At 36.9% G+C, this 22437-nt stretch overlaps 2 protein-coding genes across 7 annotated transcripts in view; one reads left to right on the forward strand and one right to left on the reverse strand.

Moving 5' to 3' along the window:
- Positions 1-16524, forward strand: part of SLC35A1 (solute carrier family 35 member A1) — a 28069-nt gene extending 11545 nt beyond the window's left edge. For all 3 annotated transcript variants that reach the window (XM_019661717.1, XM_019661718.1, XM_019661716.1), the window contains 6 exons: positions 4528-4687; positions 4871-5023; positions 10672-10738; positions 12789-12965; positions 13414-13548; positions 15610-16524. In XM_019661717.1, coding sequence (XP_019517262.1) covers positions 4528-4687; positions 4871-5023; positions 10672-10738; positions 12789-12965; positions 13414-13548; positions 15610-15737 — 820 coding nt within the window. In that variant the 3' untranslated portion in view covers positions 15738-16524. The remainder of the gene's footprint in view (positions 1-4527; positions 4688-4870; positions 5024-10671; positions 10739-12788; positions 12966-13413; positions 13549-15609) is intronic.
- RARS2 (arginyl-tRNA synthetase 2, mitochondrial) overlaps positions 16417-22437 on the reverse strand; it is a 55533-nt gene continuing 49512 nt past the window's right edge. For 2 of the 4 annotated variants that reach the window (XM_019661714.1, XM_019661713.1), the window contains exons 17-20: positions 21256-21351; positions 19998-20072; positions 18548-18611; positions 16417-18095 (exon numbers count right to left, since the gene is read on the reverse strand). In XM_019661714.1, coding sequence (XP_019517259.1) covers positions 18009-18095; positions 18548-18611; positions 19998-20072; positions 21256-21351 — 322 coding nt within the window. In that variant the 3' untranslated portion in view covers positions 16417-18008. Of the gene's footprint in view, positions 18096-18547; positions 18612-19997; positions 20073-21255; positions 21352-21607; positions 21674-22437 lie in introns of those variants that run through there. The other 2 variants (XM_019661712.1, XR_002126147.1) reach the window with 2 other exon arrangements.

The raw sequence follows: 22437 nt of genomic DNA on the forward strand, positions 1-22437 counted from the left end.
AATCTTTGAAGTATAAGTTACCAATTTCTAAGTTATCATCTGACTGAAACATAAAACAGTACAACATTTAAAATATTTTGTTTTTTCATAAAACTAATTATTACTACAATTCACAGGAAAATTGCTGGTTACCGATATGCTTTACTAAACCCTGTCACAGCTATTAAAACTGACACTGTCAATTTATTTATTTATTTATGTACTTACTTGGGGGAGTTGGGGGAGGGGAACAGTGTTGGGGAATTGGGGAGGGGGACCAGCCAAGTTGTTCTTAAATCTTAGTTGTGGAGGGTGCCAGTTGCCATCTGGCTGCTCGTCGGCAGCTTGTGGCCTCTAAGCTCAAGGTGCTGTGTTACAATCTTAGTTGCGGGTAGGTGTAGCCACCATCCCATGCAGGAGTTGAACCAAGCAGCCTTGTTGTTAAGAGCGCATGCTCTGTCCACTGAGCCATCTGGGCAGCAGCTCAGCTCAGGGTGCCAAATTCAGTCTTAGTTGCGGGCAGGCGTAGCCCACCATTGAACATACAGTCTTGTTAGGAGCACGTGCTCTCACCAGCTGAGCCATCCTGCCACCTTTTGGCAGCTCAACGGCAGCTCAGCTTGGGCACAGCCCACTAGCCCATGTGGGAATCGAACCGGCGGCCCTGTTGCTCAGAGCTCATGCTCTTAAGCTAACTCTTAACCAACTGAGCCACTCAGCCAGCCCAACAGTGTCAGTTTAAATCTGTCATTTGTGGTATGAAGAAAAGGAAGTGAAAACTTTCACATTGTCGTAGAACAAAGTCAACTTTTTATTGTTTGCTATCCACCACAGTTTATAAAGGCTAAATAAACCTAGCAGGATGTGTTTATGTACATATACTTTGGGTGTGTTTAGTTATAATCCAAATGTGTCTTAAATCTTTGAACTACTTATCCATATAAGGCTGGAGAAAATAATGTAACTATTTCATAGTATTATCTAGAATAATTAATGTAGCTTTCAAATACTTACGTTACAGATTATCCAGCCCTATTCTGTTTCTCCTCTGGTTTTACATTTTGACTGCCTCTTTGTATCCATGCTATCTATCATGGGTGTATGTATGGTCATGGGGAGGAAGTAAAAGTCATGCACCTCACATGATGGGTTTTTTTGTCCTCAAAGGACCTCATTATTGGTTTGTATACCTAGCCCCCAAAGTCTTTTATGTGAGTTAACTATACTTTGCAGATGATAAGAAATTTGTAAGCAAGATTTAAATTTCTTAAGCTCATGAGTAACTTCTGCTATGTTCCATTTTGCACAGTGCCTTGGTAACCTAGCCAAGGATTTTATGCCTCCTAGTAGTTCTCATCAGATCAGGAACTGGAAGAATGAGGCCTGCTTTTGACAAACATAGGTCAGAAAGAATTGGTTTCAGCCATTTGATAGGAAATTTAGCGGGGGAGGCAGCCTCTGAATCTCTCTGCAATCAACATGGAGCTTCAGAATTGCTTCAGGTAACAAAAGGTTGCACGTAGATTCTATTTCAGTGATAAAAAATCAGTCAAGTTTTTCAAATAGGTAACTTAGTGGGAAATACTCTATAAAAATAAGTATGCTTTTTGATTATATATGGTCTCATATCTAGCAGTGTCATTTATAGAATTAAATTTAATCTGTTCTTAACAAATGCTTCTCATTAAAATACTTGGGATTTGATTTCCAAGAAAATATCAGGGTAGGAAAATGGAAGAAAAAAAAAAGACCTTTGTTTTTTATGTGTTACTTTTTATAGTATATGCAAGGCTGTGGTATATTTAGAATTGATCATTTATTTTTGTCTTCTTAATAGTAATAGAAAAGGCTACATGATTACTAGTATTATCTGGAAGATATATAGCTGTTACTTTTTTTTTAACTTTAGTGAGTAAAGCTAAATACAAACTTTCTGAGCTGTATTCTTAACATATTGGGTTGTCGGAAAAGTCATGACGTGTTTTTTTTTTTTTTAAGATTTTTATTGGGGATTTTGGGGGATGGGAACAGTGCTGGGGAATTGGGGGAAGGGGAACAGACAAGTTGCTGTTGTTTTGTTCTTCAGTCTAGTTGTGGAGGACGTTGCTTCACTGGCCCAAGTTGGCACCATCATTGCGCTCTTCCCAGGTGAGGCACATCAGTCGCTGGCTTCTGGAAGACCGCTCACTGCGGCTGTTGGCCGCTCACGCTGGCTGCTGGCTACACACGGTAGCCCATGGCAACCCACTGCCACAGGGGCTGCAGCCTACGCTGTCGCCAGCGACTCACGGCAGCCCAGCTCCAGGTCGAGCTGTTGTTCAGTATCTTAGCTGTGGAGGGCAGTGTCACTGGCCCTCGTATGTGGGATCCAAACCGGGGCCTCTGGCGTCCCAAGCCAGTTCTTAACCATTGCGCCACTCGGCCGGCCCTATTTTTAATGTTTTTCGTTGCAAAAATGCATCATGACTTTTCTGACAACCCAATATATATTAGTGCAAGCAGAATTTAATCTAATTAATACTGACACCATTTATCTCCTTTAAAACTTTCTGTGTACTAGGATTCCCACATACTCTTGTTTATTATACTTCCTAAATCTCTTTATTCTACTTTCTGATGTTTTTCTATTCTTGAGTTTTTGTTTTCTTTTACAAGTTCTTTTAGCATCCTCTGCTATGTTTTGTAACTTATTTCAAAATATTTTATTTATAATTATATAATATTGCTATAATTCAGCTTCTTTAATGTCTGCATTAGTGAGGGAATCAGGAAAAGATACTAAGGCCTTCTGGCAGTGAAGAAGTAGTAGCTCCTAAGCATCCAACAAAAACGGAAATAGAAGAGCCAAAGACCTGAAGGTTAGTCCCAACACACTGTACTCTACTGGTTTATCACAGTGAAGGAAATAAGTACTCAGATTGGCTGGTGATATCTCATAGGCCCTTCTTTTTACTTGAAAGCTGGCAAGTGGAGAAGAGATAAGAAAGGAGAAAAGTGACAGGAGAAGGGACTATAGAAACCTTGATTTTTGTTGCAGGTATGATGGTTATTAGCAGTAGCAATTAGATCTTTAAGTAGCCCCTATTCTGACAGGGCAAAGAGTGCCAGTGATAAAGAGACCAACTCTGTTCTCTTGTTGGCCAAAATTTCACTTGATACCATTGAAGGCTTAGAGTATTTCTAATGGATGAGGGTAAGGTGGCATTGCACGGAGCAGGGGATTAAGGAAAGGATAAATGAGTGATCTTTTTGGTATTCTTTCCCTCTCTGGATAGAGTCTGTAGTCTCCCACCAGGCTGTGTGCATTGCTTTTCAGCATATACTGGTAGATTTGCCATTGCGGTATGGAGCAGGTTGAATTTAGCAGAAGAGGAAGCTCTGTAACTGAGAGGGACACCTTTTGTTTCTGTGGCCTAGGACAAATTTCCTTTCTTACGTAAGCATTTTCTTGGGGGATGGAGTGTTCTACAGTGGATAAGCATTGATAGTCAATTCAACAATGGAATTTTTGCTCCCCCTCAACATAGGTAATCATTTTTGTATGAAGAAATTAAATTTTGATTGAATTTGATTGTTGATTCTAATATGTTAACCAAAAATACAGAGGCTCGTTGTGACTATTATGAACTTAGAGTTGAAACAGATCTATCTCCCAACAAAGTATTATGGTTCTTTCAAGGATATTGTTGAGTTGCGGTGAGGACCCTTTTGATAAAGTACTTTTTTTGGTGTTGATGTTTATTATAAAACATTGTTTTATTTTTATTTCTGGGAAATAAGCTGATTTACAGTGGGCAAAATGAGCCAGATTACTAGTTGCTCCTGAGGAAAAATAAGAATAGTTAACAACATGCATAACCAATATTCAGTCAAGTAGTAAACTTTATATACATTACAGGTACAGTTTACTTTTGTTGGTATTCATAAATTCTTTAGATTTCCTGCAAAATTATACAGATACATACTTGAGTTTTATGAGACTATGCTTAAAGATTTATTGTCTACTGCATAACTGAGCTAATTTACAAATGATACTGACCTAAATCCCTCAATTCCTATCCTTAGTAACTTCCATAGCTACCAAAGCCTTTTTCTTTTGTTTGCAATTTAAATCTATTGTAATTAAAACATTTTTTAATGGATATGTAACCTGATAATTAAAACAATCAGGGTGAACTTGATGTTCTGGCAGTCAAAGTGTCAGGGCTTCAGTTAATTTTTTATAGGTAATATCAGCAATTCTGGTTTCCTGTTATCTCATTATTTAATATACTCAAAAACTCCTGGAGCTTTGACCAGAGGTTGATGACAGTAAACTTAATTATTGTCATATTTTCCCAAATAGAACTTGTAATTGTTTTTTTTAATGCAGTTTTTGGTATATTTCTTTTAATCTAAAATTAGTTGAAAATTATAAAAACAAAATAAGTTTGTTAGTTTACATCAATGGACTTAATATAGCAAGTCTGTGTGTGAAGGAATCTTATCAAAAGGATGCTCTAATTTTCTTCCTTAACTCCTTCTCATTTCCCTCTTTTGTTTTCAAAGAGAAACTGGTAGTCTGGGTAGATTCAAGACATCTTTAAGAGAAAATGTCTTGGGGAGCCCCAAAGAACTGCTGAAGTTAAGTGTGCCATCTTTAGTGTATGCTGTTCAGAACAACATGGCTTTCCTAGCTCTTAGCAATCTGGATGCAGCAGTGTACCAGGTAAGTGGCATAAATAACAATGAGAAGCTCAGAATATTAAAAAAATGTCTTTATGGTGAAATTATTTTTATTAACCCTTTATCACATTATCAAATATTTTTCCTGATAATTCTATTAATGATATCAGAAATATTTGTGTCAGAGACTAATGTTGACTGAATTAATTCATTGTTTTGTTTCTAGGTGACCTACCAGTTGAAGATTCCCTGTACTGCTTTATGTACTGTTTTAATGTTAAACCGGACACTTAGCAAATTACAGTGGATTTCAGTTTTTATGCTGTGTGGTGGAGTCACACTTGTACAGTGGAAACCAGCTCAAGCTACAAAAGTCATGGTAAGAAACAAAATGCTTACCATTAACTAAAATAGGAAACTTCCTATGTTGTATACACTTCAGTCACATTGATGAATATAGCATGATTATATTTCTTTGATTGAAAATAATCTTTGCCCTATAGATAGGCTTTTTTTTTCCCTTTAGGATAATATTTTTAAGGATAACGTAACCTATTGGCTTCCTTTTTAGACGGGAATATGCATAAAATATTAGAGATGAAAGGTGCCTTAAATTTATGTCATCCACCCCCTTCATTTTATGGATGACAAATATTGAAGTCCAAAGAAGTGAAATAAATTGTCCAAAGTTACACAGTTAATAGCTAACCTGTGACTAAAATTGTGCCATCTACTACACTGTATATGTTCAGAACTTCTAGGCCTCTTTTAGACATTTTCTCAGAAACACTGGGCAAGGTTTTCTCCATCTAATTCTCATCTTCCCCAACTCACAAAGTTTTTTATCCTTTTGGATAAATTTCTATCACTGTCAGTGATAGGAATTACAGGGGAATAGTGTTTTTACTGATAATTGATAACTAAAATAGGACAAAAAGTGTCCTTATAACTTAAGTTTGTTAGGAGTTAAATGTTAAGGTGCTAAAAACTTTAATCAGTTACTCAAAGAGCAGGAGGAGTTGGACTTTAGTGAATGACTTTCTGAAAGTCATTAGTTTCCTTCTACAATTGAAGACTCTTCTTCAACTTCTAAAAATACAAAGTTCTCTTAGGAGTATAAGGCAGCTGGGGATATAAGGAGAGGCTGTGAAAATAAGAATTCAGTTCCTTTTTAGGTGTTTACTTTCTAGCATGGTAGAATTTTTTTCCCGGTAGAAAATGAATTTTAGATTAATATTTATTGTCTTCACATGAGGTTTAAGCATGCTCATATTCTTGGTGACATTTCGAAACACTGATTTAATATGCACTGCACATTTAATTCAGTTGTAGACCTGCAGAGAAATAATTTGTTGGGAAGTAAGGCAAATATTAAATGTGAACTTTAAGTAACACCTCATACCATTAGAAAAGATGTTAGGTTCACCTCACATAGATAATGTATGTGAAAAGTTTAGTACCGTATTTGCCGGCGTATAAGACGATTTTTTGGCCCTGAAAAATATGCCTCCAAGTGGGGGGTCGTCTTATACGACAGGTACACTTCAGATAGACTGCCCATAGTGCTTGCCCCGTGCCATAGTGGCCTCCCGATGCCCGCCCACTTCATTCCACATACCGTTCAGGCATCAGCAGCGCTGCTGGGTGTATGCTCGGCTGTTATGCGATTTTGCTGTTATGCGATTTTACCACACTCGCAAAATCGCACACAGCCGACCATACACCCAGTATGATAGCGCAAAATCGTGAATCGCGATTTATGTATATGTTTGATTACATACAGCCTTGTGACAGTTTTCCTGCATGTCATAAGCATTTGAGTATAAATATAAATGTTGAAATCAAATCTGATATTGTTTTACCTTTTATTTGGTGTGTGGAAGGTGTGCGGAAGAGGGGGTAGTCTTATACGGCGAGTATATAACAAACTGTATTTTGAGTGGAAATGTTAGGGGGTCGTCTTATACGCCGGCAAATACGGTAAGCTAAACTTTTGGATCCCTCTAGAACAGTGGTTCTCAACCTTCCTAATGCCATGACCCCTTAATACAGTTCCTCATGTTGTGACCCCCAACCATAAAATTATTTTCGTTGCTACTCTATAACTGTAAGTTTGCTACTGTTATGAATCATAATGTAAATATCTTTTTGTTTTCCGATGGTCTTAGGCGACCCCTGTGAAAGGGTTGTTCGACCCCCAAAGGGGTTGCGACCCACAGGTTGAGAACCGCTGCTCTAGAAAGTTCTTTCACATTTTAAACAGTGTAGCTTCCTGTAACTACCTCTTATTTTTCTTTGTTCTCGTCAGAATAACTCAAATCCCTGACTCCCACATATCCTGAATTTTTGTACAGTGTCGCATCCCCACCCTCCAAGTCTTTTCATCCCCATTGAGACAACCCTGTCAATTTCTTTCTATAATATAGTTTCTAGAGCCTTCCTGATCCTTGCCTCTTGCCCCAGTTCTTCCTTGTATTTCTCTCCTGGATGCATTCATCTGCTCCACACTATCTTTAGATGTTGACTGATCAGTGTGAGGTGTAATTTGCTAATTACCTCCTTTATTCTGCATACTAGAGACTTGTTAAGTCACCATAAGATTATATTAGTTTGTGGTTTTTGGAGGGGAGACTATCCATTATGTAGCTATTTCACATAAATAGTTTTTCTCTAATGTGTCTTGTCACTTTGCTTCTAAACCAAATGCAGGACGTGTTTGTGTTTGTTAAGCTTCTTGGCTTCGGGTCATTGTTCAGGCCCTTGAGTTCTTTCCAGTTCATATCCATTATTAGCTTCTTCTTTGACTATTATGCTTTCTACAGATTTGACAAATACATCTTCTGGGTTGTCACTGGAAATTTTAGACAGGCCAGGACCAGAGTTCTGTGGCTGTACCATTAGACTTCTCCTTATCTGCACTTTTGTCTTGTATAATAAGCATTTGTTATCTTTCACACTTTTTATGGCTCAGGAATTTGAGGGTGCCTTAGCTAGGTAGTTCTGGCTTGAGGTCTCTTAAAGGTTGCAGTCAAGATACTGGGTAGGGCTGTAGTCAACTGAGGGCTTGCCTGGGCCTAGAGGCTGTTTGTGAGGTGGCTCATTCAAGGCAAGCTGGCACTGGTTGTTGGTCTAGTTTGATTTTGCTGTATTTCACTCAGCTGTGAATAGAATTATACTGTTATCACAAAATTTCTGTCTCATTCACAAAAATATTATGCAAATCTGTCAAATTTCTTGCCAAACATTATTTTATCTCTATGGAATTTCCCACATCACTTATACTGGGAATCCTTTCAGTAAGGAAATTTGGTATGTCTCACTTTTGGGTAAGCCATACTGTTTTCAAGTGGTGACCATTAAACTTTTAAGTTAATTCATCTGTTGTAGCATTTTGCTAGTCATCATAATAACAGTAACAGCTGCAATCACTTATACAGCACTAAATACCAGTAATGTTCTAAGTGCTTTACGTATATTAAAACTCACTTATGCCTTCAACAACCACATGAGGCTGGCATTGTTTTTATTTCCATGTTCGGATGAGGAAACTGATAGGCAAAGTTGGTTAGTAATGTGTCCACAGTCACGTTGCTTGACTCCAGGTAGCGTGGCTCCAGAGCCCAGTAAGTGTACTGGGCTGCCTTACAAGTCTCAAGCAGCCGTCTATAATTTCTGCAGCTTTTCTTTCCCTCTGCCTTTTTGAAAATAGGACAGTATTGACCAATTGAAATTTTCTGGCATAGCTTCCATTTTCCATTATTCCTCAAAGGTATAGTTATCAGTATCTTGATTTGCTATGGTTCTTAGTTAAGGTACTTTTGAATTTATGTAGGTAAGTATTCTCATAATAGCAAACCAGATGTCTTAGACTTTAGTTTCATTTTAAATATATTTATTATCCATTAAAAAAAATTGTTCAGAGAAAATGAAAAATAGATTTGGGTAGGTCTGTTTGCTTGCTCTCTAACAGTACATTATTTATTCCAGGGGTTGGCAAACTTTTGAGACAGAAGAGCCAATCCTATCCCTCACAACAATTTTAAAATTATTTGAGAGCCATAAAACAAATGAAATCACCATTATGTGAATAATATCCTTTAAAAATTTTATAAGTGAAACTATGGTAGTTTTATTTTCATTTTCAATGTTACTTCAGAGCCACATGTATGTACCCAAAGAGCCGCATGTGGCTCGCGAGCCGCAGTTTGCCGACCCCTGATCTAGCCCAAGAAACATGCTTTTCTTCCTGAGCTAAACATACTTTTAAAAGCCTTCTTTAATGTTTTAAAGTATTTTTGCAAGCTTCTGCATATTTTTAATTTCTTGATACTAAAATTCCTGGTTAGATTCCTTTTGGTTATATGTACTACCGTTCTTTTGTATGTCCCTATAAAATCAGAATTCACTGAAGACGCTTTTGATTAGTAACACTGACTTCTTTATGTATTATTTTTGTACTCTTCACCAGAGTCTCATTCTTCAGAAACTCTCATCCCTCTGGAACCATCTTCTTATTGGCTATGGAGTTGTAACTCGAAAATGTTTTTTGAATTTTGATTTATTCAAGACTGGAGTCCATGTCTTATTAAGTGTGCTGTGCTTGGCTATTACTCATGCTAAAATGACATAGTGGCTGTTTTTTAAAGTTTCCATCACTTCCACTTCATCATCCAGAAGTTTCTTATCAGAATTAAATCCAGAGAAGCAGTGTCTAGCACCATTTTTCTAATGTAGAGATTAAACGGGCAGAAAAGCAAGCCAAGAATTTATCAGATACTATTTTAGTAGCTTGAGCTTCCTAGCAGTTGTTGGGATAGGTGAAATTTCACACCATTACTTTTTCCTCATCTCCATGCCAGTCTTGTAGTTTGTATTAGGAAAGCATCCACGTTTATCAAGTGAAGTCTATAGCAGTGGATCTCAAACTTCAGTGAACATCAGAATCAACTGGGAGGTTACATGGATTGTTGGGCCCCATCCTCATAGTTTGATTCAGTAGGTCTGGGGTGGGGCCTGTCCATGTTTATTTCTAACAAGTTCCTGTGGGCTGCTGCTGCTGTTGGTCCAGGGGCCATACTTGGAGAACCACTAGTCCATAATATCTTCTATTTCTTTTTTTATCTTCATGCAAACATTTTAGACCAAGCTTTCTTTTTTCAGGTACTTTACATGAAGTAATACTCTCCTTATTTATTTTGAACAAGGTATGTGCTTGTCCTATTATAGTCATGCACCTCCACTCTTTAGTTTCAGTGTTACTACTGAGAGAGTATTTATCTCTGAGGAAAGACTGATGGAAGCTCCTGAGGGTTATAGGGAAGAAAGAGGAAATCGAGTTGCAACAATAGGTTGGAGCCCATGTGCGTCATGTGTTAGCAAGGTATTGTGGTTACATGTACCTACCTGCCAGTCTCTCCCAGCCATGCACTATTTAAGACCAGAACTGTACATCATCTTCATCTTTATTCATTCAGTATATAACACAGGCTATGTGGTATGTAGCAAGTACGCTGTTAGTATTTGATACAAATTCAGTAAAGTAGGAAATCATAAAAGTCATTACTTCATCCTGTAGGTGACAACGGAATATATAAAACCAGTTAAAACTGTTACTGTTGCTGTGATTGATGCTATAAGGGCTTGAGGTGGGGTGGTGGCAAAAGTTCAAATTAAGAGGTAGGCTGACTATGCAAAATTCTATGCCAGGGTGCCTGTCGCTATTAGGAAGTAGGAATGTGTTATATTAAGCATTTACTATGGCTGCGATTTGAGGGACACATTTTTAACATCAGTGCTTTGGTTAATCTCTGGGTGGCCTTTTTTTGGTCCTGTCTTATTCAGTAGAATAGCTGTGTCTGATATGACACATACTTTCAGTAGAATTGTAACACAAACTTTTGTATTCTATTTGGTGTCTTGGGTTTTTATTTTTATTATTAGTTACTAAAAATTTATTATTAGTTTATTATTAGTTACTAAATTCTATTTATTAGTTACTAAAAATAACTTAAAACATTACTATTGCAGGTGGAACAGAATCCATTATTAGGGTTTGGCGCTATAGCTATTGCTGTACTGTGCTCAGGATTTGCAGGTAAATCATAAAGGCATTATTTTATTCTGTTGTCAAATTAAAAAGAACTTTAAATAGAGACCTAATTTATCTTGTTTTATTATATAACTAACAATTTTATTCACATTAAAGCTTACCTTCTTGCTTATAGTTTTGTGTCAGCTGTTTTTCCAGTAAATGTATGGTAGTGTTTATCTCAGGTCAGACCCCAGTCCTTATCCATACTTGCAGTTATGAAAGAATATACTTGTCATCCTTGACCATCCTTAGTCCAGCCAAGAACCCAAAAGTACATGAAAAAAGACCTCTGGAAATGGAGGAAGTTAGCCACAGAAAGTTCTAGTACCTCTTTCCATTTTCCTGGAACTGTCACTATCCTTAGGCTAGATTCTGTGCTTTAGGGTGTTAAGTCACCAGCTCAGTATCTGTTTTTCCCTGGTAACTTCAAGTGCTTCCTCTGCTTCAACAGATTAGGAAGCTCGGAGTAGGGAGAAAAAAGGGCTGAGGTGGAGGGTACCTCAGAAAACTTAATACATAAAAGTAAAAGCCAAAAAGAAAGGGACAAGACCCAAAATCTGTAACATCAACTAAACAAGGAAGTCTGGAATCATGTGTAGGGACAAGCAATCCTCCACTCAGTCAAGAGGCAATGTATGAATATTAAATATAACAGAAGGAAAAGTGTTTTAGAAATAGTTCCAACAGAAGAAACTGAAAGTTCTTTTGTGAAGAGTATATTAGTTATAGTATATTATAGTATATTATATATATAGTTTAGTATATGTCTATTATTTATCTTTATTTGTGTTATTTCAAGGGTTAGGACTGTTTTTATTTTTGACTAGGAAAACAGACTGGATATGGAAGGAAATATTGCTTGTAAAAAGATGTTTGATAAGGGGAAAATCCAAATTTGGGAATATATACTTAATGATAGTACCATGCTAAACTTTTATTCTTAGGAACCAGCAAATTAGAAACAAAATTGAATTACCCACAAAACAGTGTACTATTTGATTTTGAGCACTATTTTGAACAATTCAATGTTTGTGTCCAATATTCTATTTAGTTCAACTTCTCAATACACCATTGAGGAAATGGTGGGTGGTTTAATATCCTTCTATGCTTGGAGTAACTGAGCACTCAGTAATTACGTGGTTTTCCCAGATAGGAAACTCAAAACTAGAAATAGGAATAGCGATTATATGCTTGTTCCCATTCTCTGGCTCTTTTCAACATATATTTGTTAAAAACAATCCTGTTTTTCATTAGACTTTTTAGTGGATTAGTACTTCAGTGGCAGTTTCGAACTCTAATTAACATGGTGTTTATAATTAAAACCTTCAATGTTCTTGTTAAACATACATTCATTTTAAGTATAAAAACTTACAGCAGTGGTACATGATTTTTTGGGGGGTGGGGTGGGGAGGGGTCATGTGTTCTTTTGGAGTATCTGAAAAAAGCTATGTACCCTCAACCCCAGAAAAATGCACATGCACACAAAATGTATTTATCTACTTAGGGAGTTCTTGGTCTTCCTGACATTGTTTATGAACTTGGCGTGTAGAACCCTGCTTTAAAGGAAAATGGCTCCACTCAGCAAGTTTTGGTTTGGTTGTATTACTTTTGAAAAAATCCCAAGTGGTGATTATATAGGTTATTTTGCAAATTTGGGCATATTTATTACTAGACAGATATTATAGGGGTATGATTAAGATAATTGACTCTAATAGTCTTCCAGCTGAGCAAAGCAAGTCTTTTATGGGCATTAACAGAGAGCTTTTGTGATCTTACTGCTATAATAAAAGGCAGAAACTGTTCTTATTAAGAGTCTTATTAAATGTAGGTTAGAAAGTTCCCTCTTGTTATTAATTCTGTGCTCTATAATACAAATTGGTAATGTTCAGTATGTCATGTGTCACAACCAACATACTGTGCATTTAATGTAAAATGTGTTTGTTCCCCAAATCATATTATCATATCTCTAGGTTATTGTTCTAAGTGAAAGACATTTTAAATTAATTTCTAATAATATCTTTATTTCATATTTGCATGTCTACTTTTTTTTCAGGAGTGTACTTTGAAAAAGTTTTAAAGAGTTCAGACACTTCCCTTTGGGTGAGAAACATTCAAATGTATCTATCAGGGATTGTTGTGACATTAGTTGGCGTCTACTTGTCAGATGGAGCTGAAATTAAAGAAAAAGGATTTTTCTATGGTTACACATATTATGTCTGGTTTGTCATCTGTAAGTATCCAGGAATTAAAGGTTCTGGGTAGACTTTTTTTTTTAAGAAAAGTTAGATGTCCATTTTAAGCATTTGTGGCATTCTGAAATTGTTCTTTGATACTGTGAACACCAGTTTGAAAATGTAATTTTGGTTTTATTGACTGACTTTTGTGGCATCGCTGTCTCAAAGCAATTTTGCCTTCACAGTCAAAAGTATCTAATGTGTTAGCAGTAAATGTGTACAATTCAGCAGTCGACCACATAGCCCTTTGGGCATCTGAAAAACAATGTTTTGTAGGAACTACTCAATTTTAGTATAAACTTTCTCAGATGGCTGCTTCTAAGGAAAATAGTATTTTCCCATGTAAATTACTGTGGCATCTCTGGGGATGAAAAGTGCTTCACCGTCATAGAATATTTCATTTATTTGAGTGCTCAGATTTTCTTTCTTTCTGTATACTACAAGTTCTCGCAAGTGTTGGTGGTCTCTACACTTCTGTGGTGGTCAAGTACACAGACAACATCATGAAGGGCTTTTCTGCAGCCGCCGCCATCGTCCTTTCTACCATTGCTTCAGTGATGCTCTTTGGATTACAGATAAGTATGTCTTAGTTTTTACTTTTACGTTCTTAACATGGAAAAGCTTCTCACTTCCTTGATTCATCTTTTATTAACTATAGTGTTTACAGAAATGCTTAGTTTTGTTGTAACTTATTCTGTAAGTGCAGCAGTTCACAATTGTGTGGCATGTGGGGCAGCAGTACTTAGGCTATTTAAATGGTCCAAGAGCATACATAAGCTGGGAGATACTGTTCTGTGCGAAAGTGAGGGGGCTGCTCAGTTACTAGAAAGAGCTTTTTTTGCAGTCAAGGACTCCCTGTTCCCCAGGTGTTAGATATAAAACAACTTAAGTGCTTCAGGATGAATACAGTATGATGAGATACAAAAGGAAATAAATACAAGGACTTTAGGAAATGATTACTTTCAGCAGTAGAATTTGAATAAACGGCTTTTTATTTTGAGGAAATAACAGAAAAGTTCTTTTATTTCCCCCTTAGTTTGTACCTTCCTGTTTTGGACTTGAGTACAAACTGGTTTTGAAATCACAATTCAAATATAAATTTTCTTTTATAAAGATCTTTATTTCATTTAGTAATTAATACAAAATTCATTACTGTACAGGGCATTCTGGCATTGCCATTATGCTAGTCCTTTTAAAATAATTTTCCTGGGCCCACATCCAGCATTAAGTTGGCTTCTGAATTATTTAAGCAGTGATGTTAATTTTTCATGGTGCTTTTGTGCTGTAATAACCATTTTATTTACTGATCAATTGTGCTGTATACTAACACATGAGGAAAATTTGTCAAATATCTATTGTGAGTAAAAGTAACAGACCTGGCCTGTGTTTAGATTTCATTTTAAAATTGACTATTGTTATAAACGCAAATGGAAGAATACCAGCCCTGTAGAAATCTTAAAAAAACATTTTATGGTATGGTTAAAATCTTGCCTGTACCATCATTTATTAGCTGTGCAGCCTTGGGGAAGTTACTAACCTATGTCAGTTTCTTCATCTGTAAAATACCTAACCTGTTGCCTAGGGTTGTTTTAGGTAAAGTGCGTAGCACAGTGCCTGGTACATAGTAAGTATTCTGTTTAAGGCCAACCCCTTACCATTTCAATATCAGGTATTTATAACCTTCCTTTAGATCTTTTTCTTATCTGATTTGGGTGAACTTTTACTTGTAGTTCTGATCCATCCGTATGCGCAACAAATCCTTAAGACTTTGCTCCTAAGGAATATTTGAGAACTGTAAAAAATGCTTTTTGGTCAATGTTCTCTGTCTTACTGATGGTCAAGGAAATTAATTAGCAATCTTCCAGTTTTCTATTTAGGTTTAATTTATCCCCTTCCCCTTTTTTGAAGGCAAAGCTAGTCTTTTCTGGTTAGGGGTGAACTAAAAATTAGCTTGATGTCACTCTGCATGCCATTTTTAAAGCTATTAAGACTAGGCCATTGTACTGTAGAATGTAGTTCAGTTTTGAAGGGAATATAGAGTTTTAACATAAGCACTAATTTATAAAGTGGTTTGGACAAGTTGTAATTCAGTTTTTGTCCTAAGTTTCAGGATTAAGATAAAAAAAAAGTCAAGGCTAGCAGGAAATGGAATTTTACTTAGTAAATCACCAGCTCTTCTATTTAGATATCTTTAGTGGTTTAAGCCATTGGTCACCTAACTCTGAATTTTGCTCAGCTACCTTTGCTCAAAATTTTCACAGGTTACTAGTTCTGATGGAAAGCCACTTTTCACTGCTTTTTATTTTAAGCACCATATAGGGAATTTAGTATGTTTTTTGTCAGTGGTCCAGACACTGAACTTCAAAAGTATATAGTCAGTGATTGTCACTTCCTTGATTTTATTTTTTATTTTTTGGCTAGAATTGATGATCTTTCTAAACCTTACCATCATAAAAATAGAACACATAGATTTACTTATTTTTCATATTACAGTTCATTTGTAAATTGGCTCTTTTCATAAATGCAAATGGAGGAATGGGGTAAATCCACAATTGAAAGTTTCAAAATTTTAAAATTAGTAATTGTTATACAGTTTTAAGGACACAAATACAGATTACGCTTATTTTGTTTTCTTTTCAGCACTCACCTTTGCTCTGGGTACTCTTCTTGTATGTATTTCTATATATTTCTATGGATTGCCCAGACAAGACACTACATCCATTCAACAAGGAGAAACAGCTTCAAAAGAGAGAGCCAGTGGTGTGTGATTTCACCCTCAGAAGAGATCCCTGCTAAGACTCAACCATTTGCATTAAACTAGAGCCTTAAGTAAAACCAGAAGGTAGCGTAAACAAACAAAACCAACAAATTAACTGTGTGGCATGAGAATTAAGAAGAAAGCTACCTGAGTGAACTGCTATAAAGAGTTAATGTGACCTGTTTGGGGTCAACTCATTTTGTTTTAGAATGAAGGAATTTTATTATTGTATATATAATGTATATAAAAAGCTTGGAGATGATATGGTGTTAAAAAATCCTGTGAGGCTATAATATTCAAGTAATGAGGTTTGGGACAATGTTAAAGGTTAAAGTGCCAAAGCCATTTCTGTACTAACTGTTCTCTTGTTCAGGTACCAGGGGAGAAGGACAACCTCTCCTTGTTCTCCAATTCATGTACAAGATTTTGTCCCAGCAGCAGTAAAGATCTAGCTTTTTTCTTACAAAAGAGGCAAAAACAAGACAGGCTAGTCAGAAACAAACTGAATGTGTAACTTCTCAAACGGAATCTATTTTGTAATTCAGACAATGATTTCTGGGTGATGACTGAATACTCCTTTAAGTGCTGTAATTGTGCCATTCATTGTCTGGATTCATATTTCTTTGCTGTTAGATGATACACTTTTCTTCAAAAAATATTTCTAATGTCACTTTTGTACTTTTTTTTATAAAGTATGTTTAACATGTGGGGCTCTCAATTTGTGAAATTCTGTTTTTTAAAAAAAATTTCTATAATGTTAATGGGGAAATTCAGCAATAAACTTTATTTATATGAAATCTGTTAGATCACTTTTTGTATTGTAGATACGACCATTAAGATAATGTAAAAACAAAACCATTACATTTTTAATTTTCTCTATATTGGAATTATATCAGTTAAGGTTCTTTGGTTGCAAATAATATGGGCTGTCGGAAAAGTCATGACATATTTTTTGTGTTTTTCCTCGCAAAAATGCGTCATGACTTTTCCGACAACCCAATAGCTCCGGTAAGCCTTAAGCAAAAAAAAAAGAAAATTAAAGAGTTTATAACAAGGACTGCAATCAAGGCTATAAGGGCTGTAGGTTGCAGAATTAATGAACAGTCTTTTTAGGGATCTGCTTTTGGAAAGACTTTGTTCTAACCATCACTGTCCTTCTGTCATTTCACTCAAGATTCTAATACTGAGGAGGCTACAACAGATCTGGGAAGAGGAACGTTTCTCCAAAAAAGTGGAAAAGGATATTGGACATGAAAAACACATCCCAATTGTACACTTTTATTCTATGGCTGGTTTGTGCTAAGGAAATCTTAATGATAACTTTAAATAGAAAATTAGCATTCTGGAAACTAACTCACTTGAAATTGAGACTATATAGATGATCTCCTTTTAGGACTACGAAGGTATACCATACTTGCTAATATAAAACTGTTTCTTCAACTAGAGAAGCTTTGGTTCATACTAATTTGCTTCTATTCATAAAAATAGACTGTTGTTGGTATTTCGAAGACTTCTAGTAGCAACATTTAAAATAAATTATAGCAGACCCAAATGGAAAGGCCGGGAGAGGAAAGCTGTACTGATCAAACATCACAAACTACTCATGTTACCCAAACAAGTTACACAAAATATGCTTTACTATTATGCAGACACATGAAGTAAATGGTTTAAGAAACTCCATTTCAAATTGTGGTTTAACTAATTTTTACAAAAAGATCCTAATACAATACCTGTACAAGTAATTCCTTGTTATTCAAATGTATTCAGTTCCCGAGTTCACCTAGTAAGAGTTACCTGTATATATCAACGAAAAGATAAGTACGAGATCTCTTCTCTGGGAGTTGTCAGCTGTCTTGGCAAAAAGGCTTAATATTGGTCTCCCTAAATTTATTCAGAACTAGTCATCACTACAAGAAAATTGAGATTTTTTTTTTCCTCATCAATTGTATTTGATGAAAACATTAGATAATCTCAGTTATAAAACAGTTTCTTGAAGGACACTGTGAGAAACCTCAGAGTTTAAACTCTAATACTTAATCCCATTAGACCACAATGAATCTTAAAAAAATAAACTTAGTTTTACAAGTCTATTTAATACTTATTGACTATGAGGAAACGCAGATGATTTTTTTTAAGTATAAAGATTTAATAAGTTGATAAATCACATAGACAATAAAATATAGATTCTGACACGGAATAATAGTTTAAATTCTAAACAGCAAGGCGTAAGTCTAGATAACTAGAATTCATTTAGCATTTAAAAAGCCATTTTATTGAGAAATTACATCCTACATACAGGTGTTATCCCAAGAAGTTTCATTCCATTGGCTAGGACAGAACGGACAGCTCTGAAAAGATGAAGTCTAGCCTACAAAATAAAGAATGATTAAATGCTCGATTCAGTAACAGGCTAATACAAAGTGAATAAGAAGAATGTTTTTAAGAGTAAATCTAACTTTCTTCTAAATTAAAGTAGGAACAATACCTGAAAGTGCCCTACGGTTGCTATAGGCAAGGGAAGACAAATTCCCAGCATCCCTTATAGTAAGAGTGGTTAGTACCCAAGGGTTAGAGAGTGGGAGTGACAGTATCATTATACAGTACACCTCAGATAAGGGGAACTCATCAGTGTGGAAAATGTGCTTCATAGTTTAGAAACTAAACACTGACTTTTAGAACCCAATTCTAATTATGACCTCAGACTATAAGTACATTGTCATAGTTGAACAGCAGAATGCTATTTTAGAAACATTTACGAGACTCAGTAATATTAGTCTAAGGATACTAGAGATGACACAGAAAACACTCAACGTAACATACCCCAGCCACTTCAGGAGGGCTGTCTTTTATGTGCAGTGTTTTGTGTGCCACAGCGGCAAGATGACTGAAATGGGAAGAAAGAAATTGAGATTAGGACCAGCAGTCATTTTCTGTTGTAACATGTAAGGCTGATATCTAATCTTACTCCCTCAACTTAAAGATAAAAATAAATAAAAGCTCGACCCATTAAAGGATGTTATCCATAGTTGGAGAGTTGAGACTGCTTTTGTGTAATAGGCACAGTAAAACACACTAAACTCAAGCTTTAGATTTTGGTCCGGTTCTATTAATACCAGATGGCACGTTCTTAAGATTTTGATTTCACTGTTGATCTTACAAGTATAGGAGATTCCTTTCTAATTAGTTTTTCCTCATTTAGGTTTCCTTTAAGATGGAAGGCATAACATGGCCTAGACTCCCCTCTGTATGGTAAGGAGGTGGGGGAGGGGCCAGTCATCAGTCCGCTCTGCACACACAATGGCCACTCTTCTTAAAAGCATCTTTTCTATTTAGGCACGACAGCAAGTAGAACAGTGTGTCAGAGAAAAGATGCTTATGACATTTGTTTCAATGGTTAAATGACATTTAATAAGACTTTCTGGCTTCTTCATCCCTATAAGTCTAAGTGGAACTTAAGGGGGGAAAAAAATCTTATTTAAGCCTGGGGAAGACAGTAAAAAAACAGCTCAATCAAGAAAATCCCAACTAATCTCTGATTTCAGTAAATCTTGAGTAAAAGCAAGTATTTTCTTTCTTAAATAGCTTTATGGGAAGAACAGCTGTTGCTACAGAAGATGGAGTCAAATACTAGTTTCTAGAACATCTACCATGACATTTCTATTCAGGTGTCACTGACTCACCTCCCAATTCATTCTCTATCCTCTAGCTGACGAATTTTTCTGTTCCTGTGCTTAAAACCTTTTTATGGACTTCCCCACCCCCGGCCTGAAAATACGATGAAGTGCCTTACTTAGTCCATGGCTAAAAGGTGTGTACATGCTTCATTTCTCACCCCTCCCAGAACTATGCTTGTGGTTCCTTTAATGTATTATGTTCTTGCTCAACTCTGGGTTTTCTCCTCTGCATCCTTGCTTCTGATTAATATCTACTTTCCTCTGAGAAGCCCTCTTGGATCCCTCAAAGCTGGGCTGAGTACCCTAAAATTGTCTCTGATGTTCACTCTATCCTAACCCACACTATTCAGTAACCACCTATGATGAGGCTGTTTCTTCCTAGTCACTTGACTGTAGTGACTGTACCTTATGTCACTGAATGAATGAACATCAATTGCTAATTTGCAAAGATGAAGCAAGAATTCCTGTAACTTAAAAGCCCGTAATTTTTTTTAGGCCAACCGGTTTGTTTATAGGAAAACTTTAAAGAAAGATCCTTTGTCAGATCAGGTCTCAAAAGTCTTTTAACACCTAAAAATAGCCCAATTATAAAGTACCTTAGAGTTAGAAGGTAACTGACAATGTGCCTGGGTTGAAGGTCCTGAGATGATCTATAAAGCACCTCGTCGAACCTAAAAGAAAGATGACAGGAGCAGTTGGCAGGGAAGACTGTGCACCTATTACACTAAGCTGAGGTGTTAAGATAAAGATCTATGATACTAAGAAAGACTTGATATCATCAAGGGTAAAAAATATCTGAAAAAAGACCTTGTGTACATTTGAAGGTAAAGGCACATTTTTCTTTCTTACAAATTCCTTGATGGCAAGTACTTTCTAAATCATTTTCATATCCCTTAGGCCTAGCCCAGAGCAAGGACTCAAATCACAGCTGTTAAACTGAATGTAAAAAGCCTCTTAACCATGTTTAGGAACATAATCTAGAAGCTAGCAAACCCCTCAATGCCAAGAAAGCAGGTTGGCTTATTTTTCCTCACAAAGTAGCCAAATGTGAGTAAACTAACTCCTGACCCCAGGAACAAACCACTGACCATCGTGTGGCAATCAGAACTGCCTGTTTAACCACTCCCATCCCTTCCAGAGACTGATTTGACAGGCTGGCTTCCCCAATAAGGCTTGTGACAGCTCAAACGTGTGGTCTCTTGCCCCGTGTGGGGGCACCTGACAGATGCATATTTGAGACTGAAGTGAAACTGGAGGCAAATGAAGGGACTTAATAGTCTCAGAGAAGCTGCACAAATGCAGGGATTTTCCTTCACTTGTCACAGAGGGTGAGAGCGTGATGTCTTTAAAAACTAAACAGTTATGCTTTTACTAGGCTTTATATGCTCATACCATGACCTAGAGCAGCGGTTCTCAACCTGTGGGTTGCGACCCCTTTTGGGGTCAAACAACCCTTTCACAGGGGTCGCCGGGTACTCGTATGTGGGCCTTATCTGCATGTGGGCCTGGAGATGGATAGAGGAGCGGTGTCTCAGTTCCTAAGACCATCGAAAATATGTGTTTTCCGATGGTCTTAGGTGACCCCTGTGAAAGGTTGAGAACCGCTGACCTAGAGGATGTTAGGCACCTGGGCTAATTCAGGGGTGGTAATATTTTTAAATCCTAACGACTGACCGTGAGCGTGGCCTCTGTGTGCCCTCAGTGCAGACAGGCACGTTCAGTCACACGTTTAGGAAAGTGCTGTCTAGAGGCAGGAGGCAGGAGTAACTACTGGCCTGTTCACACCAGTGGTCAGCAAACCACCAGCAGTCATTTCACTTAGCAGAAGCAGGCTCTCATACCATAAAACCATACCTGAGAAGATGCTGGAGAATTGAAACAGACTGTGGCTCTTGTAAACAAGCAGTGTTGAAGTCATTTAGATAACCACATCCAAAAGTCTCTTCCAAACTGTTATCAAAAAGTTTAAAAAGAACAAAGGATTAAACAAGTCATTCAAGGATACATAATTGCATGTGATGAACACCATCTCATAACACACAGGCATGCTCGCCTTACTATACAGTCATGCCCCATAATGCCGGTCAACCGTGGACCACATATAGGATGCTGGTCCCATATGATTATGATGGAGCTGAAAAATTCCTGTCGCCTAGTGACGTCCTATCCGTCCTAACGCAGCACAATGCATTACACAAATACTTACCATTGTGTTACAGTTGCCTACAGCATCCAGTACAGTAACATGCTGTACAGGTCTGCAGCCTAGGAGCTGTAGGAAAACAGAATTTATCACCCCAAAATTTGTCTACTTGGCATCAGGATTATTTAGGCTGGTTAATTTTAAGGGACAGCAGACATGGAGAAGCTCTGAAAACCAAGTAGAAGTTGCCCTTAGTAAGAGACATTTACATTTGTAAGAGTGTCTCCATGCTGTACCAGGAAGACAGGGATGACTTCTAGAAACTCTTATCAATGCATAAGCCCAAGACTGAAATCTGTACAACAACCTTATCATTCTTACTGTGCTTTTCCTGGTCACCTCCCATAACTGAATCCCCAACTCCAACATCTTTTGTCTTCAGCAAAAGATAATATTTAAGGTGGTGGATTTCACCATTTTGGCGAATAACTCATTTTTCCTGTGTCTTTCTCATGTATACAGGAAGGTGTTCCTGTAATTAAACTTTTGATTTTCTCCTTCTAATGTCTCTTATTACAGGGATATCTAAGTCAAGAACCCAGAAGGGTAGAGGGAAAATTATTTGTACTTCCCTACAGAGCAATTGGCTGTACCATCTAGCCCAGGTTGTGTCATGGGCCGTACCATCTAGGTTTGTGGAAGTGCACTCTGTGATGTTTGAGCAATGACGAATCACCTAATGACGCATTTCTCAGGATGTATGCCCGTCGTTAAGTGGCACATGGCTATAATCCTAGGCTTTGAAGCTAACATTGTTTGACCTGATGCCTTAATTTTTCTTAAATGTTTCTTCATCTGAAAATGGAGTATACTCTTTAGCAGGGTTATTCTGT

The sequence above is a fragment of the Hipposideros armiger genome, unplaced genomic scaffold (assembly GCF_001890085.2).
Source record: "Hipposideros armiger isolate ML-2016 unplaced genomic scaffold, ASM189008v1 scaffold_358, whole genome shotgun sequence".
Taxonomy (NCBI): domain Eukaryota; kingdom Metazoa; phylum Chordata; class Mammalia; order Chiroptera; family Hipposideridae; genus Hipposideros; species Hipposideros armiger.